The 14,430-nt window shown below is 47.7% G+C and overlaps 1 protein-coding gene across 1 annotated transcript in view; it reads left to right on the top strand.

Moving 5' to 3' along the window:
* Window positions 1–13,543, top strand: part of LOC104461760 (transcription factor 4-like) — a 23,263-nt gene extending 9,720 nt beyond the window's left edge. The window contains 4 exon segments of the mRNA XM_010073457.1: window positions 9,476–9,611; window positions 10,475–10,637; window positions 12,600–12,829; window positions 13,407–13,543. Of these exon segments, the coding sequence (XP_010071759.1) occupies window positions 9,476–9,611; window positions 10,475–10,637; window positions 12,600–12,829; window positions 13,407–13,543 (666 nt within the window).
* The last annotated feature ends 887 nt before the right edge of the window (window positions 13,544–14,430 follow it).

The following is a 14,430-nucleotide window of genomic DNA, read 5'->3' as shown; positions in this document are numbered from 1 at the left end:
GGCGCAGCTTTGTGCCGGGCTCTGCTCCTCATTAAATTAAATGTTACTAAAAGTGGCCCTGTCGTGGGTAAAATATCATTAAAGGCTGCGCCATTTGCAGATTAAAAAAAAAAAAATAAAAAAACAAACCATGAAGTGTTAACTGAAAATAGTCTGGCAAAAGGCTCTGAGAGGTAAAAAGATGCTTTTTCAGCAGCTCAGTTAAATCCATCTCCTCTCCCTTTCCCCAATAAAATTAGCATGAACCAGACATTGTTTTGCTCTCTGTGGCAATTGCTGAGAATTCACAAAAGGAAACTCTAGATTGTAATTTAGCTTGGCCTCAGGTAATATGTTAAATACACTTGGGATACATATAATCTAAGATTTGGGTTTGTACAAAGCTATTTTTTCCTCCAGTGTTTCAACAATACTGCTTTTAATGAAGAAATCTGGCTTTATTAAAAGCCAGATCTGTGACTTGCAACCGTTTCTGCGTATCTGCTCTCAATCAAGAGAAAAAGGGGTTTAATTTTTGTAGCTTTGTTCGCTTTGCATATGTTAAACCGATGCAACATGCACCCAGGGCATCGCTTCAGAGACAGTTTGTTCCAGAAATATTCACTCCTTGCTTAAATACCAGATGTAGGTGAAGTTAGACTAAAACAGAATAAAAATAATTAAAAAAAAATCAGCAACAATGAGAAATGGAAGTGCCGGCGTTTCGCATCTAAAAATTCTTTAATATTTTTAGGAATATGGTGGCAGTTGGTTTTTTAGGAGAAATGCCAAGGGATGGGGTCTGGCTCGTTTGAGGTGGACTTTTGCTAATGGTCAGAGCAAGGTACCGGAGCAGGAAGGTTGGGATGCTTTGGGAGAGAGAAAGGGGGCTGTTTCCCTGCAAACCCCGAGCCTGCCGCGGTCCCCAGAAGCATTACTCACTGTCTGAAACCGTAACTTGGGTGAAAGAGTCGGGCCCGCTCGTTTGCTTTTGGAAAACTGGTATGAATTTGGAAGTGAGAACATGAAGAACAAAGGAAATAGTTTTTGAGTCGAGTCAGTCTGAAGTTTAGCCTTTGACCATTTGATACATTCCACGCTGAAAAGGAAGTTGAAGGGGGGGTGGGGAAGGGAAAAAAAAAAAATTTAAAAAAAAAAAAAAATAAAATCAAGGAGGATACTGGTAATGTTTTCCACATTTGAATTTTAATACATGAAACAGGCTATAAAAGGCCGGCCAGCTGCAGTAAATAAAGTAGCAGTGGGAGGTATGGACCAGAAACTTGTCGAGAGCGCTGGTGGAAGCGGCTGTGCCCACCGCACCCCTCCGCGCTCCCTGCCCATGCTCCTCGCCCGTTTTCCCTGCCCGTTTTCCCTGCCTTCATTCCCTGCCTGTTCTCCCTGCCCGCGCTCTCCCTCGCGCAGCAGATGTGTGATTTTTCTCCCCAGACCAAAACAAGGCGGAGATGGGTCGGATGCTGCTGGAACTGGGAACGGAGAGCTCCGGTTTTGGTGGACGGCAGCCAGGTTTACAGCTGCGTGGCTGGGAGCGGAGAGAAGGCTTTGCTCTAGCAGCCTGTCTTAAAAGGGATTTCTTATTTTACATTCCCTCGTTTGGTTTGGTTTTTGTTTTTTGGGTTTTTTTTTTATGAGTGGCCCGGTAAAGGAGAGTGTTTAAGCATTTACGGATTTTTAGCAGGCCCCTGGAATTTGCTGATGTCCCTGTTTCTAATTTCCCCTGTGCCGTGAGCAAATCGGCACGCGCTAATTCACACCGGTTACAAACACGGTGTGTTTCATACCAGTTTAGCAGCAAACTGGTTTAGCAGTGGAAGCCCGGCAGAGCCGCCCGCTCCTCTGCACCCACCCAGCATTCCCCGGCTGGTACCCAGCATCCCTCTGCCGTGCTCAGCATCCCTCCAGTGTGTCCAGCATCCCTTTGGGGTACTCAGCATCCCCCAGCTGGTACCGAGCATGCCTCTGCCATGCCCAGCTTCCCTCCAGTGTGCCCAACATCCCTCCCACGTTCCCGGCATCCCCTGGCCGGTGCCCAGCATCCCTCCGGTGTGCCCAGCATCTCTCTGGGGTGCCCAGAATCTCCTGCCTGGTACCCAGCGTCCCTCTGCCATACCCAGCATCCCTCCAGTGTGCCCAGCATCCTCTGGCTGGTACCCAACATCCCTCTGCCATGCCCAGCTTCCTTTCAGTGTGCCCAGCATCCCTCCCATGTTCCCGGCATCCCCTGGCTGGTGCTCAGCTTCCCTCTGGTGTGCCCTCCAATAATGCTTCTGTCTCAATAAGAGTCTGCAAGTTTTAAGAGTTGCATGTCAAGATGAGACCCTGGTGTTTAGGTTGATTTAATCTGCCCGTCTCCGTCTCTCAAGGGCATGAGCTAAGCGTGTATTTTCGGCGTTAGCTGTGAATTTCCTGGCTTTCCGCAGTTCCTGTTATTCCAGAGGTTCTGTGGATTGGGGAGGGGTTGTATCGTAACGTTTCACATTGAGTTGTAGAAAACAGCAAAATGCTCGCTTTTGCACGGGAATCATAGAAAACATGTGTTCCTTCTGTAGCAATGCAAGTATTGATTAAAATCCTTATAACCCAGACACTGGTGCACATTATTTTTAAGGTAGCCCTTAGAAGCCCATCAGCCAGCCTGCATGCTTCACATGAGGGCCCACAGGAAGAGAGTGTGTTCGCCTGTATTTTTTATTTTTTTTTTACATCCACATTAAATTAACTTATGGAATTTTCCACCCCTAGGAATTAAAGTAGCAGCTCATGAAGTAATTCGGTTATGTCACTTGTACATAAACAAAAAGAGTCGAGCAACTTGGCATTATTTAAAAGACAAAGTTTGGCTTTTGCTGGTTTGTCTCGCTGTCTTTTCCTCTTCTTCATTTTTTAGTGCGGTTGTAGCTGCTGTGCCTGTGGTTTGCTTTGCTGGTCTGTGTTTTTTAGTTAGCGGGTATAATATAAACTAAAAAAAAAAAAACTGGACAGAATGACCTTATTGGAACAAAGTCTGACATAAGAGGCACCATTTTCTGCCTAATTGGCTGACATTCCTCATGCCACGCAATTACTGCCTTTATCATATTTTTAAATTATTTCGCAGCTATAAACTTCCATTTTTGACCAGGAGAGAAACCACCAACCAACATTTAAACGACACCTTTCCTGGCAAAGCGTTGTCCCCGCACAATGCCTCCATTCATTTCCTAACCAGCTAATTAGGCTCGTGCGTACAACCCCCTCAGTTTTGGGTTCCTGGGTTTTGCTGCCTGCGATGGGGAACGGCCACCATGCATTTGGAGAGATGCTGGGTGCCGCATCCGAGGGTCAAGGTGATGGGGGGGACAGCTACCTGATGCTCTGGATGGGGGACCCCCATCATCTGGAACCAACTAAAGCATCCCAAATATTTATTTTACCCAAATAAAACATCCAGGCAGGAGGACTTGCTTCCCACATGGTTTCTTCCCCTCCCTCCCTGGCTGTTGGGTGAAGAAGAGTTAATATTCTTTATCCTATACTTTAGGACTCGTTATATCTGTGGATTTAGCCAATACTTAAATGAACAATCATCTCTGCTGTAAAAAAATCACAGGGATGACTTCGGTGACTTCCCTCTGGTGGCAACTTTCTCCTCTCCATAATAGGTCACAACTGGTTGATTTCCCTTAAAATACCAAAATTCTCCCCCACAGTGGGAAAGCAGAACCGGTGAAGCGTGGGAGACCTGGAAGGAGGGGGCTGGAAGTGTCCCAGCCTCTCCTGGAGACGTGGCACTTGTGCTTTTTCACCATCATCTTCTTCTTCAGCTTCCTTTCCACAGCAAAGTCCGGCTTTGCCACTTTTCAGCTCTGTCGAAATGACTTTTGCATACGACTGGCTCGCAAACAGCCCTTTCGTAAGATACTTGGCAAGCTGCTTGGTGCTTAGCGCTACTTTTTTTTTTTTTCTGTTAGAAAAATGGACAAATTTTTCTGTTAGAAAAAAAAAATGTGAACTGTGCTTTTTTTTCCTGATTTAATGCCACTCTTAATGTCTTCTCTTTTTTTTTTTTTATTTTATTAAATCCTTTCTTTTGCTTTTGATCTTATTTATAGCTGAGCCACCAGTCATATGGAAACTATTATTGTATAGCATGGAGATGAAAGAGTTCGGTGCAGTTAAATAAGAGTGAATAATTTGGCCCAATAATACACACGTACAGTGAGAGACCATTTTGTGTCGGAGTGCCCTGTGCCGTTCCCTTTTTAATACAGCCGTAGAGGTTTATAAGGGCTTTGCACAAATCTGCTTTCTGTCAGACTTATAAATTCTGACAATATTGAACACATGTTAACACGCATCACCTTACGACTCCGCTGACGCGTGTTTTTATTTATCTAATGGGATAACACAAGGGCATCAGTTTTAAAAGGACAAAGCACGTTGCTCGTTGGGCTTGTTGGTGATGTTGGTGAGTTGGGAATAATCTCTCCCTATCCGTAGCCCAAAGCTGTGATCCAGCCTATGGGTGGTAGTTTTTCCTTTGTTCTTAGAACTGCTTGGAATTCACTGCTGGGTCAGGCAGGAGGTTTCCGTGCTCTGGAGGATAACGGTTCCATCGTATGTGTGGCATAGAATCGGAGGTGATGAAAAACGAAGCGCAGTGCTGTCTGGTGCAGTTGGGATTTCACGGGGAACATGCATTCCAGAGGCACCAGGACAGTTTTCCATGTCAGTAGGGGTCTGAAACACAGACAGGTTTCTCTTGATGTTTTCTGAAAACTGAGCACCTTCCCGGGCTGTCCATAGTGGTGGGTGAGCCTGTGGGTGCTGCAGCACACAGGTGGGTGATGCGGAGTGCCAGCTGGTGGCCTGGACCTCCTGTTCCTCCTGGATCCCATTCCTCTTGGTATCCTGGTTCCTCTTGGATCTCTTCCCTCCTGAATCTCTTCCCTTCTGGATCCCCATTCTTCCTGGGTCCCCCTTCCTCCTGGGTCCCTGTCTTCCTGGACCCCATTCCTCCTGGGTCCCTTTCCTCGTGGACTCCATTCTTCCTGGATCCCTTTCCTCCTGGACCCTTTTCCTCCTGGGTCCCTTTTCTCGTGGACCCCCTTCCTCCTTGACCCTGTTCCTCCTGGATCCCTTTCCTCCTGGACCCCCTTCCTCCTCGATCCCTTTCCTCCTGGACCCTTTTCCTCCTGGATCTCTTTGCACCTGGACCCCCCTTCCTCCTGGACCCCTTTCTTTTTGGAACCCTGTTCCTCCTGGATCCCATTCCTCCTGGACCCCCATTCGTCCTGGACCCCTGTTCCTCCTGGATGCCATTCCTCTTGGACCCCCATTCCTCCTGGATCCCTTTCTTCCTGGATCCCTTTCCTCCTGGACCCGTGGTCCCTCCCAGACCCCTGTTCCTCCTAGACTGCCAATAGCTGACAAATTCAGTGCAGTACCTCTTGACACTGATGGAACAAGCATCTTAGCAGACTAGTTACTTTTTCTCAAAAAATCCACATCATGGAGCAAAGGTGAAACTGTGAATTCTTTTCCAGCATCCCAGCATCATGTTCTTTATCTGGGTTAATTACAGTTATGCACCCCCATCATGAAATGCTGAGTGTTCAAGAATTAATTTCCAGGTATTTTTTTGAAGCAGCATCCCATTCATGATGAGTGTAGAGATAGTGCAGCTAGTCTGGGATACGGACAGACCAGCTTAACCAGAAAAACCTGACGGACGTACTCAGCCCCTATTACCATATATAAAAATGAAACTGCAAAGGTAAGAGAAGATGAGGTCTGGCCTTCTTCCAGCTTTTGAGGTTTCTTGAGTTTTTCTACTTTAAAAAAACTAATGCAAGTTTGAATTCAGGCATCGTCTGTCCAGTTTTTCATGCCTAGTCCATGTGTGCCTCCAAAGAGACCTTAATAGCCAAAAAAACCCAGAGGAATGGGGCTTTTCATGGCTTTACCCTTTGGCTGAACCATCTCAAGCAGACCGTAGCTCACATGTGAGTAGGTACCTGTGTGCCTGGATGGTGATTACAGAGGGAAAGTTGAGGCAGAGATTTGCACAACAGCAGAGCTTGCTCATACCTCCCATGCACATTTTAGGATTTGTTCTTTGTTGTTTTTGGTTTTTTTTTCCCCACTCTGATCTGCGGAGTGCTGCAGTGGGGAGCTGTTTAGAGAGATGGAAATAAATAAAATATTAATAGAACTTCAAAGTGAGTTTGATTCTCCAAAGATAAGTAGTATTTATAATCTACGCTCCCGGGGCGGGGGAGAACGATTCCTGTCTGCTCTCCACCTCAAGGAAGAGCTCTTGTTTGTACAACAGACAAACCGGCGGCGCTGCTGGCTGCGCAGGGAGGGGGAAGCACAATATGCAGCGTCTTTTATGTCCCTGGCAGTGCTGGGAGCTACCCACGCCCTGGACTCACAGGCATTGATGCTTTTGGTCCCCAACGCCTTGTATAGAATCCCAGAATGGTTTGGGTTGGAAGGGACCCTAAAGCCCATCCAGTCCCACCCCCTGCCATGGGCAGGGTCACCTCCCACCAGCCCAGGTTGCTCAAAGCCTCATCCAGCCTGGCCTTGAACCCCTCCAGGGACGGGCTTTATTTCAGCAGGTCGCATCCCTGAATCCCCTGGCAGACGGTGGGTTTCAGCTGCATTTGGCACCATGGTCTTGGAGGTCCTGGGATTTCCTGCTGAAAGCAGCTGATGGTGTTTAAAAGGAGAAAAATAAATGTCCAGCCTGGTTTAGGGGACATCTGAGGTCTGGAGTGTGAAAGCGGTCATGTGGGTACCCATGTGGGACGGAGCATCCCATGGGTGGGGGAGATGCAGCAGTGTGGTGGAAAGCACAGCGCTGCCAGAAACCAGCTTTTCTGCTCGTGGGACAGTTTGGTGTGGGTTAGTTTTGTTTTACTATAGAACTGGAGTCTTTCTGTGTCTCGGATAATTCCCTCTGTGTGGATAACAAAGTGATGGAGCTGCCTGCATCTTCTTGCAAGCGGTTGAAACTGGAGAGATAAATTATTCAGGAAAACATGATGTGGAAAAGCTGTTGGGAGGTGATGGTTTGTGTAGTCATAGTGTTCAGAAGTGTCGGTGTTTGGGAGTATCCCCAGAGAGAGGGAGGAATGGGCTCCAAGGCAGTCACACTGGATAAGCAGTGGTCTTTCTTTCATGTAGGGATGACCATAGGTTGGGCTTGCTCACTCAGCAAGCCTGGAATTTGGCAATTGGCAGGAGAAAAAGCTGCAAATCTCAAGAAGCAACGTAGTGGGTTGTAAAAGAGAAGAAAAGGATTGGTCTGTTTTATCATTCAGTTGTGAGACATGACAGAGGTGGTTACCTTCCAGATCTCTTGAGAACCTCAAGGAGAAGGAACATGAGGAAATGTTGTTTATTGGAACCAATTTTAACAATGTAAATGGAACTTTGTATCAGTATGCCAGCAATAAAGTGGTGGTGACTTCATGGCATCTTTTTTTTTTTTTTTTTTTTTGCATCTGAATCCAAGACTTCAGTTTAAAAAATCCTCCAAATCATTAGCTTTCGATGATTTAGACAAATAGCCAAGGTAGCCACGTTGTCCCTCTTCCAGCTGGACCACCCAACTGGACGCATCTCCTGCAGCCCCGTGATAGAGGAGGTCTGGGGCAGGAGGTGGGCTGGTCCAGGGATGCTCCTGTCTCTGTCTGTCTGCACAAGCCATGGACAGAGCCCCGGGGGGCTTACAGGAGAAGGAAGGGACCCAGAGCACGATGTGGGATCTGTCAAAGCTCCTTCCCAGCTCACAGCGGCTCTTGGGAGCGCTGCTCGAAGGGTGGTGGTTGGTTGCCAACCAGAAGTGGCGTCATCTGCTTCTTTGTCTTTGTCAATCTCAAAACTAAATGGTTTTGGTATTCCATAGAATTGCAGAAAAATGTAGAGGGGAGGGGACTGGTAGAGATGGCGGGGGTGAAATCCCTGCTCAAGGGGGGACAGCTTTGGGGTCAGATCGAGCTCCAGGCAAGGTTGGGTGGCCCCAGGTCACTTCCAGCTAGGTATGGAGAAGGACAGACGCTAGACCTTTTCTTTCATAGGTGTGAGGAAAAATTACTTTTCCTCTTCAAAAGGATGTCATTGGGATGTCACTGCATTTTCCCTGCTGAGGTTTCAGGAATCAGGACTGCTCCAAGCACCCTGTAACAATTCGTTCTCTCTTAAAACCCCATAACGCTGGTCCCAGTCTTTCCTTAGTATCACATGTTTTAAAACTTAAAATATCTCAGAAAGGAGAGTTTTTTTGTCTCTGCTATTTTACACTTGCTTTCGGTTATTTGCATTTCGTCTAGCAGTCAAAGATTTTCTCAAGTTCCCCTTGGCAGGATTCCCTTTTATCTTTCTTGCTGCGGTCTCGACTTGCTGTTAACAATTATCCCATATTATCTTGTATGTCTGATTAGAAACATCCCTCCATCTTCTTATCTGCCCCAGTACTGACTTTTTTGAGAATAAAGAGTGATTTACCGCCGTGTTTATCCCCCCTCTCCCTCGAGTGTTAGGGGATGCCTGCACTGGAGGAGGAGAACGCTGTGTTGTCCATCTGTCCCTTTGGATGTCCATCCTTTACTGAACGATGATGATGATGGCATCACCGGAGTGTTTAATAAAACCTTGATCAGTGCATTACCTGGAGTCACAGTGTTGGCAGGGATGGTGCCCTGTTGGGTTTGGGACTGGGTGGTTAATGAAATACAGCGAGCGCTCACTTGGATGGCGCTTCTCAAGTTGGAAAGGCGGGTGACACGTTGGGATGGTTGGGGGGAGCCTCTGCAGCTCCTGCTGTCAGAGGCTGAGCTGGCATTACGGGGAGAAAAATGGCAGGGCTGCAGAGCCGATCCCCCGAAATGAAAGCTGGATGCCAAATTGAAATTCCTGCAGGATTTCCGATAGCAATGGGGGAATTGAGAAGCCCACAATTAAGCATATGGGCATTAAGATAATTGTCAGATCTGTTGGCGGACATGATAGAAGACAGATGGGGAGGAATCGGCGCGCTCGGCTGCAGCACCCTGGGAGACAATTTGACGTTTTACCTGCCTGAGCTGTGCTTGGACGTGTTTTGTCACGAGGCATGTGGTGCAGCATCCTTCCGGGCGATGTGCAGAGTGTGTGTGGTATACTAGGCTGTGCACGGGGTGCATGGTTTATGATGCACACGGTGTATACAATGTGTACAATGTGCACAGTGTCGACAGTGTGCACGGTGTACGATGTACCTGGTGTGCACCATGTGCACGGTGTGCAGGGTGTACGATGTCACCAGTGTACCCGGTGTGCACGGTGTGCGCGGTGCGGCTGTACGTGCCGTCTGCGCCCTCTAGTGAAACGCCACCCAACGCGGTGGCTTACCGTCCCCGTCCCTCTCTGGGGGTCCCCAGGACGGGGGGCTCTGTGGCTGTCCAGTCCTGCACAGCCTCACCTGCGTCTCTCTCCTCCCCGGCAGGTTGGAGCACACCGCGAGGACGGGGTCAGCCTCCGCGGGAGCCACTCGCTCGTGCCAAACCAGGTCCCCGTCCCGCAGCTGCCCGTCCAGTCCGCCACCTCCCCGGATCTGAACCCGCCCCAGGACCCCTACAGGGGTGAGTACCTCCTGCCGGGGACATCCCGTGACACAGTGTCCCCAAACACGCGGCCAGGACGGTGGTGACCTGGGCTGGAGGGATGAGGGGTCTGCGTGGCTGGTCCTGGGGATGGGGGCGGCCGAAAGATAGCGCAGGGCACAGCCCAGACCTCTGCAGGGTTGTTGCAGAGCAGCCCTGGAGCTAACCAAACCCGGAGGACATCGGGCTTTGTCCTTATTCCTGGTGGCAGCCCATCTTGCCATTAAAGTGTGTCAGAAAGAGCCTAAACTATCACGATGCCTTACAAAGTCCTGCTCATTCATTGCAGCCAAGTATTTTGATTATTTCAAGAATGGGACACTGAAGGTTTTTTTTAAGTTGAAGGCAAAGTTCTGTAGGGATTGAAGAGCAGGAGTAGCAGCTTGGCATCCTGTGCCCCCTTTCCATGGGCCTGGGCAAGATCATAGAAAAGGTCAAAGCCTCGAAGACCACAAGCTCTCTATCCGTTTTGTAAAATAGTAACATTGTCTACTAACAGCCAGTGAGTGTGCAGAACTCCTTCAGACGTAAGAATCAAATTTGCTCAAGGAGTTCAAAGTCTCAGTCTCTCCCCAAGTCTGTGCTTGCAGAAGGATGCTCAGGGTCCAGGCGGGTGCATACACCAGCTCCCTGGGGTTCTGGGCTGCTCCAGAGCCACTGAGCTGATGGTTTGTAGACTGAACCCTCCTCTGCTCCCAAAGGCAGAGCTATAGCCCCCAAAGCCCCAACTGAACCCCATTTCCAGGAGCTACCACCCCCACTCCTGGCTCTGCATGGGGTCTAATGGTCCCCCTTGGCTTGGGGACAGGGGACACAGCCCAAGAGCATGTGTTTTCTCACAGGCATGCCGACCGGACTGCAAGGGCAGAGTGTCTCTTCAGGCAGCTCCGAAATCAAATCCGACGACGAGGGAGACGAAAACCTCCAGGACACCAAGTCTTCTGAGGACAAGAAACTAGAGGATGACAAGAAGGATATCAAATCAATTACTAGGTCAAGATCTAGGTAACAGTATATAATAGTGTCGCTTCATTTAATTCCTTTACTGGATTTCGATGAAGTGAACAGAACAGGAGGAAACCGTGAGGTTTTTTTCCTGGCAGGTAAAACCCCAGCCTAGGTGGAGTGTTGTGGCTGTTCTGGCAGTATCCAGCGCCTTGCTGGTACCCGTACTCCAGGATGTCCTCAAATTGGGACAATTGGACACTGAGCAAGTTCTCCACAATATACAGAAATTGCGTTAATGCTAAAATGGATGAATTGGGCTGTGATTCCTCACTGCCTGTGCTTGCAAATGGGAATACAGTATGGATTGTCACCTCTTCCAAAAATGTGCCTAAGAGCTGGTCACACCTGCGTCCGAATTAACAAACTGTGTGCTTGTCTTTTACCTCTGAAATACATTCGTCATTCCCAAATTTCTCAATTTAATCCCCATTTCTCAATCTCTGTACATCACCAGGGCTCCCTAGGTTTAAGCAGAGGGTTTAAAGGTCTTTGCTTCTCTTGTTTGGCATATTCTTTATACATTTTTGGGAAGTATTAGTGAAATTGTAGCTGGGTTTTGGGTGGCATCAGCTGAATCCCAAGCAATGCAGCAAAAATCCCAATAAAGCTGAAACCCAGGCACAGCCCCGCTTGGTGCAGGGGATTTTATTAAAGACCGAATGGCAGCATCCTTCTGCCTTTTCTCCTTCCCCGCCTGGGTCTCTGTCTAAAATCCGAGCTGAGGTGAGGAGCATCTGAGCCACTGTGCTGCTGAGACTTGGACCTCAAACATTAATTACGTTCACGTCTCTTACGACCGGAGAAAATACATGACAGTGAGGATTTTCTCTAAATAAATGTGCTGAAGTAACCGTAGGTAGAGTGAGGCTTTCATGTGCAGTTATGATACGGAAGGAAGAAAGCACCTTGGTGCTGATGTGAGGTGATCGCGGTTCTTGTTAATTCAACAAATACGCTGCCGCTTATGCATATTTATGTGTGCTTTGAAGCTTTTGTAGGCTAACATTTTTTGCTTTTAACGTGCTTGCAGCTTTAAAAGGTTACTCCTGATGTGTGGTTATATGCCTAAATCTGCCTTGTTTAGGGCTGCTGGAAATGTATTTCTCCATTTGCATAACCAATTCAAATTACAGAGTGCCGGTGACTCACCGGTGGATGCATTTCAATTTAAAATCATCATTTTTCTCTGGGTAGAAAGCAGTTTTGTTGCAGAAAGGATGCAGAAGTTCACAGCCATCAATTACTCCCGGGGCTCTTTGCCCGTGGGCGTTCCGGTGCCCCATGGCCCATACATGGCAGGTCCTCCCCTTCAGGAGTGGAGAAAGTTTCTTCCAAAACCCAGTTGATGCTCTGCTGAAAGGGAAGCATGTAAATAAATGCTTGGCTCTCTTTCAGGCTTGGAAGCCCATAAGACCTGGGTGCCAGCCCTGGTGTTGGGGGACAGGTCCCCTCACTGGTTGGGGACAAGCTCCTAGCTCCTGGGGTGAACCCAAAGATGGAAAGTGGGAGCAGAGAAAGGAGCCACCAGCCTGTCCTTGGGGGCTGGAGGTGACTGGTAGTGATTTGCCATGATTTAAAATGTTGTGGTGTTGTCTGTGATAAAATGTGTTGCTGAAAAAAAAAAAAAACCCAAATCTGTGTTTTTATTGCTTTTAAATATCAGAAGTTCTGCCCTGCAGATTGTGAAGCTTCGTTACAAACCAAATTTTACACTCAGTATAAAATTTCAGGGGACTGAATTTTGCACAGGTTTGGTGGCAAATAAGAATAACAACAAATAAGGGTGACAGCAAAAAAATAAAGAGTAACAGCAAAAATAAGAATAACACCAGATAAGAATCACTCAGAAGGTGTCTGTTCATGACTTGTAGCCTTTGTTTTGGATAAAGCCAGTTGCCAATCTTTGCACCGCTTGTTTCCCACATCATTAGAAAATGACGTTTTCCTTTTGTTTCCCAGCAATAACGACGACGAAGACCTGACACCCGAGCAGAAAGCCGAGAGGGAAAAAGAAAGGAGAATGGCCAACAATGCCCGGGAGCGCCTGCGCGTCCGCGACATCAACGAGGCTTTCAAGGAGTTGGGCCGGATGGTGCAGCTCCACCTGAAGAGCGACAAGCCCCAGACCAAGCTCCTGATCTTACACCAGGCTGTGGCCGTCATCCTCAGCTTAGAGCAGCAAGTCAGAGGTCAGTGTGCCAACGGGGCTCCTTTCATCCCTCCCAGGCTCCATCCATCCCTCCCGGGTTCCTTCCATCCCTCCCAGGCTCCTTCCATCCCTCCCGGGTTCCTTCCATCCCTCCCAGGCTCCTTCCATCCCTCCAGGACTCCATCCATCCCTCCTGGGCTCCATCCGTCCCTCCTAGGCTCCATCCATCCCTCCTGGGCTCCATCCCAACCCTTGGTATCCAGAGCCAGCCCAGGGATGCTCGTGTTGCCCCACGACTCCAGCAGTGGGGATGCTGGCGGATGCCCTCGACGGCCTCAGGAACATTTTTACGTTTTTTAGCAAAATCCAAATTCAATATTAAGCTTGGCTGCTCCTTCACAGAGCACGAGCAGGGAGGTGTTTGTAGAGCGTGTCTCTGGAGCGATGCTGTGTCTCAGGGCTCAAGCTGAGCGAGCTGCATCCTCCGCTTCATCCCACAGAATTCCTGAAGCAAGGAACTGATGATTAATCATTATTTTAAGTGCCCATCTGATGAACTGATCTGGTATAAAAATGTGAGTATTTGAAATTGCCTTTTTTTTGCTTCAAACCAACAGAAAGAAACCTGAACCCGAAAGCAGCGTGTCTGAAAAGAAGGGAAGAAGAAAAAGTCTCTTCGGATCCTCCTCCGCTTTCCCTGGCAGGACCCCACCCTGGGATGGGAGATGGCTCCAACCACATGGGACAGATGTAAAAAAAAAAAAGGCAAGTTTGCTCTCAGCCCTGCCCTGGGAGCCTTCTGCCCTGCACCCCGAGGGGTTCCCCCCATCCCAGGGCACACCGTGGGGTGGATGTGCCGACCCACCCCTATAAATGGATTTTTGGGATGCAGGGTTGCTGGAGGAGGGGATAGGGATGCACGCTCAGCTCACCTTGACTGACGAGATTTTTTACTTCTTCTGCAGGTCCAAGTTGCCACATTTCTTCATTTAAGCAAGAGACCACTTCCTTAACAGCTGTATTATCTTAAACACACATAAACACTTCTCCTTAACCCCTTTTTTTTGTAATATAAGACAAGTCTGAGTAGTTAAGAATCACAGACGCAAGAGATTTCAGCATTCCCGATTATTAAAACCGAGAAAGAAAGAAAAAAACAAACAACAACAACAAAAAAAAATACCACAAACAAAAAGTGCAACTTGAGGGACGACTCTCTTTCACATATCACGCAGAATGTCTAACACAGTATGTTCCGAGCTGTCAGTGCGCAGCCTAGAGACTGAATGGCAATCTTCTCCACACTGTGGGACAATGCATTTGTGCCTAAACTTCTTTTTGGAAAAAAAAAAAGAAAAAAAATATAATTAATTTGTAAGTCTGAAAAAAAAATATTTAATTTAAAATTGTAAACTTGCAATAATGAAAAAGTGTACTTCTGAAGAAAAAAAAAATGAGCGTTTTTGTTGGTGTGCTAGACAGCTAGTGTTTATACTTACTGGATATTAAAAGGGAAGCTTTGCTGCCCAGATATTTACAAAACCAGCAAACGTCCTAATGAAAACTGAAGCGATGACATTAGCCATTCCTTAGGGTAGGAGGAACAGATGGATCTTATAGACCTATGACAAATATATATAT

The sequence above is a fragment of the Pterocles gutturalis genome, unplaced genomic scaffold (assembly GCF_000699245.1).
Source record: "Pterocles gutturalis isolate BGI_N339 unplaced genomic scaffold, ASM69924v1 scaffold16987, whole genome shotgun sequence".
Lineage (NCBI taxonomy): Eukaryota > Metazoa > Chordata > Aves > Pterocliformes > Pteroclidae > Pterocles > Pterocles gutturalis.
Note: the sequence above shows the minus strand (reverse complement) of the source record. Positions and strands in the feature narration are given on the sequence as shown.